We start from the raw sequence: 5,054 nt of genomic DNA, 5'->3' as shown, positions 1-5,054 counted from the left end.
GTATGACCCGGATGAATCCGATGGAGCGAGTTGGGTCATCATGAGCTGCCACACGGTGGTCCAAGCTGTTCGAGCGGTGGAGATAAGTAGACCTGGAGGAAGAGATGGTCCCCATAGTAGCTTTGTGGCGGAGGTGAAGATGCTAGTGGTGGTGCTCGTGCTTGGTTTTGGTGATTGGTGCGACATTCTAGGGCTGAGGTGGCGTGGCGTGAAGGACGGGAAGCTTAATTGTGGCGCGAAGCAATTTGCCATGGCTGAGATTTCTTCTTCTGCTTCCTCTGTCTGTCACTAGGCGAGAGAAGAGAGACGAAAGACGTAAAACGGTGCGTTTTGTATCTATATGAAAGCAGGCCCAACTATGTTTATTGCAGGCCCAAGCGAATATCGAGTTTTTTGCTAATTGAAATGTTTAGAAATATAGATTCGGGTATTTGGGTTGGTTTGGTTTGGTTCGTTAATTTGGGATTTTTAGGTTTTGGATCTTTGTAACGGTCCCCTAATAATCTATACTATTAATTGAGAAGCATTAAATAATAAATAACCTTATAAAGGTAAAGAATTACAAAGAATGCCATTAATATTTTAATAACTGAAGAACAATTTGAAACGAAATTAAAAGGACAAAATAGTCAAGACAACTTAACAAAAAAAAAAAAGGACGCGGATCTATGACCCGATTTGGGGAGTACTCGGATCTTCTGAATTTTAGGAGCATTGACTGCAGACCCGCATATCCGGTTCAACAACTTTTATCACCGAAACCTGCAAAAGAGAGCAGCAAATCAGAACCATGTATATATTATCGATTTTTAGTAACTAACATAACTATTGAATATTGAATATAAGATACAATATTCCAAATCAAAACATAACAATTAATGATTTTTCCAAAACAAACTTTCCCTATATATCATAACCGGATTATTAGGAGCATATTCCTATAATCAGGATTTAGGAGCATATTCCTATAATCAAAATTGTTAATTACATTTTTTAAAGATTTTAATAGAGTTGTTCTTATCAAACCTAAACAGTAACAATGCATAACCGATTTCTTTAGCTTATAAATAGAAAATCCGAGCTCATCCTTCTAAAACCACATACAAAACTCCAAATCTATATACCTTTATAACTTTAGATCTTCCGTTTTTTTTTTTTTTTTTTTTTGGTGCACAAAAAAAAAAAAAAAAAAAAAAAGATCTTCCGTTTTTATTATTGTTATTGTTGTCGTTGAGTTTTTAACTCCGACCCTTTTATCTGTATCTTCCTCCTCTATTGGAGTTTCTTCCTCCTCTAATGGAGTGTAAACCTATTATCTAATAGATGATTAAGTTCTTCCTAGATAAAGCATTAGAAGATGGTAGACAAAGTAATCGTTTAATTTTCATAAGAACCTTGAAGGAACATATGGAAATTGAAAAACCTTATCGACGATGGTGATAGTTATGTAAGGACCTTTGCTTCTTTCCATAGTCACGAAATAAATTAAACCAAACTTTTTTTTGGATTCTCACCAATCCAAGAGACTGATGCTGAACACATCATTTGCTTGCAAAAGCCAAAGTCAAAGTCACAATTCACAAATTTAGAGCTGATTGTGTCCTTCATTGATAGAATTTTCACATAGACTTAACAAAAGACTAAAAAAAAACAAAAACAAAATCATTGATTCTAAAGATCAAAAACTTTAACCAACCTATTTCCTTAATTTAATCTGCAAAATAAGAATTCAGAGATGACGTGTCCCAAAACTTGATGAACAAAAAGAACTAAAAATTCCTTACCTCTGAGATAGAACCTCACATCAACACACATAGAATTTGACCAATCAATCAAGACCTACGATCATAAAATCCACGTTTTGAAAATAGAAACGTTAGTCTACCAAAGAAAAAGAGGAGAATATAAATTGCAGAGAACTTTGACTAAGAACTAGAACTTTTTAATTTAACAGAGACATAGAACTTGATAGTGCATAAGAACGACACGAGGATCTTTGGGATGAATCTGACTTAAGCACTTTCTCAAAAAATTTGTTCGCCACCATAAAGAAGTAAGAGGAAAAGAAATCATATGATAGTTATTAGAAATATAGGACAAGGAGTTTTTCATAGGATCCAAAAGCTGTAATCAATATATTTTCTTAACCTAATCTTCATCTAACAGATAAATATGGAAATATATGCACTGAAAGAACCTCATCGGCGAAGGTGATAACAAGCTAAGGATATATGCTTCAAGCGTTGAGTATCGCGAGTCTAATATGCTAGCAACTAGCAATCAAAGCAGCTTTTGATAAATCGATTTTTTTCAAAAACGTTGAAATAAATTTGAAAATTGTGAATCCAGATTGTTAATAATCTGAAATTTGATGAAATAAAAAGGAAGAATAACGCATCACTTACCTCATGATACAGTCCCAAATCAACACATGGATTCGATTATCGGTTAGTCTCTTGAACTCCTTCGAAACAACTTTCGCACTTTCCTTTTCCTTTCTTTTTTTTCTTTTGTCGGCTCAGTTTGTTTTTCTCCCTATTATCCCATATTTATTGTCTTTATTTGTTAACAATGTTTGAATTATAATTCTTTACCCTTTATAAGGTTATTTATTATTTAATGCCGGATTTTGTGATCCGGCAACCCTTTACCCTTAATGGCATTCTTTGTAATTCTTTACCCTTTATAAGGTTATTTATTATTTAATGCTTCTCAATTAATAGTATAGATGCTGGTCCCGCATTGAGATCACTAGAAATGGAGCCATATATTATATTTAACTTTTATAATTTTGTAAGAATATCTTTTGTTATTACAATTATTTGAAAAATATAAGAAATTCAATTGGTAAAAACATGGTTATAAACTTTCAACTGATAAAAAATAATGAAAAAAGTTGTGATAAAATGTGGTGCTAATATAACTCACAAAAGTTCTAAATTAGTTTCAGTATTTGACATCATAGGAAGGTTATTTTGGTCAAAAAGTTCAATAGGTTAAAATTTGCTAAAAACTAACTAAACATTCGTAGATGTTTAAGCACCTAGGAAATTAATTAGATATTTTTTTCTTTATATTTTTTGAATATTAAATTATTATTAAATTATTATAAATATATTATAAATTATTATAAACATTATACTAAATATATTATTTCATTTTATTTTTCCTTTAAGACATTTTATTAAAATGTAATTAAAAAACAAATTAATAGGTCTCCTACATGGCTAAGCCAAAACAATTGTTGACCTTCCAATGCCGGCCAAAATAGAGAGTGTGGATCGTTCTAGCCGTTTAGATGCTTAGCCATAACATTACTTTCTATCCAACTATTACCTGTAATTTAAATGATTTATTAATTCTATTAAGAGAAAATAGAAAAATGTATAGATTGAAGAAATATCTTAAATTACCTTTTGATATAATTTTTTTTACTTTGTATGGACTTCCTAAATGAAAAATAAATCACATTACATATGTGATACAACTTTTTTCCTAAATATCTCGTTTTATGCATAAAAGATTATATACCAAAGTTTAATAAGAATCATATAAAGATTAGTTTTTTTTTTTTTAAGATAGCTAAAACAATTTCTTTTGTAATAATTAATTTTTTCAAATATAACTAAATTTTTTCAAGCAAATACATCAATGGAAACGAACTTATAAAGGCAAAACCTTTAAATATCACAACAATTAATAATAATAAAAAAGACATCACATATAAATTTTGTCTTATGAAATGGAGAAAAACATAAATGCAAACGATCAAACACTTCACTCGAAATATATCCCTTAGACTAGAGATTATTGGTGATGTTAGGAGCACAAACATCAGTGGTGGCAGTGGTGATGGTAGCGAGACAATCGATTTCGGGTTGGTAGTTGTTGCTGTCCATGCAAGGAATGCCCTCGTCCTCTCCATCACTAAGATTTTGATTCAAATCCAAAATCATACTTTGATTCGAATCCATATTCATATCCATATTAAAATCATGGATTTTCTTTGGAAGCTGATCATAAAAATCAAAAAGAGCCTGATATTGGAATTGAACCGGCTTTTGGTGATTTTGATTTTGATATTGAATCATACGACCATCAAATCCGATTTGGGCAGCTGCATCCGCAACAATAGGAAGAGGTAAAGATGAAGAAGACTCACCGTTCTCAGTAAAGATCTCAATCCTGTGAGTAAGGCCATTGAGATACTTATCAATCAATAAACTCAAATCTTGAAGATCATTTCCATCAAGATGATACACATCCGTCTCCCCTTTGAGACAACCGAACATTAAATCTCGAATATGAGAATTACGGTTCTCATCACGTAGCTTCTGCAGCTGCTCTTTTGCTTTGGCGATCCTTTGACGTGTAAAAGTCTCTTGATCCACCATCTTCTTGGTCCGGTCCATCATCGACAACTCCATAAACTTTGAAACCACTTCTTCAACGCCTTCTCTTGATGGCCAAGCCTCCGGGATCAAGTTGTACGGGCTATAGACGACCGCACATGCTTTAACACCACATAGAGTGACTAGCTCCTCGAGTTTCTTCATCATCCCTTTCTTCCTTTTGGTGAATGTTGTTTTCCTCGATTTACCATTTTCTATGAACGCTAACTTCATCTTCCTCTTCATATCTATTATCTTTGTTATGTGTGTTTTGTTTTGTTAGCATAAGGAGGATTTTTTATATAGTAAATGAAAGGCGTTTCTAATCTACTCAATAGGTTTCTTATTGCTTTGCTGGACTAATTAATTTTCAATTTTACTAAATTTTTAGGATATGGTATTAGTTTCACCATTACGTGTAGGCATGTGATTGAGTGTAAAATAATAATCATTTATCTTTAGAGACAACTAATACATATATTTTACCTTTTGGGGGGCATAAAACGAGATATTTAGGGAAAAATTTGTATCACATATGTAATGTAATTTATCTCTCATTCAGGTAGTCCATATAAATGAAATTAAAATATTATATCAAAGGTAATTTTAAGATATTTCTTCAATCTATACATTTTTCTATTTATTATTATTTTTATATTTATA

The 5,054-nt window shown here is 31.8% G+C and overlaps 2 protein-coding genes and 1 long non-coding RNA gene across 3 annotated transcripts in view; 1 reads left to right on the top strand and 2 right to left on the bottom strand.

Annotated features, from left to right (window-relative positions):
* The window catches only part of LOC9322903 (probable inactive histone-lysine N-methyltransferase SUVR2), a 67,804-nt gene extending 67,512 nt beyond the window's left edge, over positions 1–292 (top strand). Inside the window, exon 6 of the mRNA XM_021035185.1 lies at positions 192–292. Coding sequence (XP_020890844.1) covers positions 192–292 — 101 coding nt within the window. The remainder of the gene's footprint in view (positions 1–191) is intronic.
* Positions 293–644: 352 nt separating this feature from the next.
* Positions 645–2,557, bottom strand: LOC110230964. Its single transcript, XR_002334058.1, has 2 exons — positions 2,406–2,557; positions 645–762 (listed from the first exon to the last, which is right to left on the bottom strand). It is a non-coding gene; the product is annotated as an uncharacterized LOC110230964 (long non-coding RNA).
* A 1,113-nt stretch (positions 2,558–3,670) lies between these two features.
* LOC110230938 (MADS-box transcription factor PHERES 2) lies at positions 3,671–4,646 on the bottom strand. Its single transcript, XM_021035286.1, has one exon. It carries the CDS (start codon positions 4,635–4,637, stop codon positions 3,801–3,803), a length of 837 nt encoding a protein of 278 aa, XP_020890945.1. The 5' UTR covers positions 4,638–4,646; the 3' UTR covers positions 3,671–3,800.
* Positions 4,647–5,054: the final 408 nt, after the last annotated feature.

The sequence above is a fragment of the Arabidopsis lyrata genome (assembly GCF_000004255.2).
Source record: "Arabidopsis lyrata subsp. lyrata unplaced genomic scaffold ARALYscaffold_2, whole genome shotgun sequence".
NCBI classification, from domain to species: Eukaryota; Viridiplantae; Streptophyta; class Magnoliopsida; order Brassicales; family Brassicaceae; genus Arabidopsis; species Arabidopsis lyrata.
The sequence above is the reverse complement of the archived record's forward strand: the minus strand, read 5'-3'. Positions and strand labels throughout refer to the sequence as shown.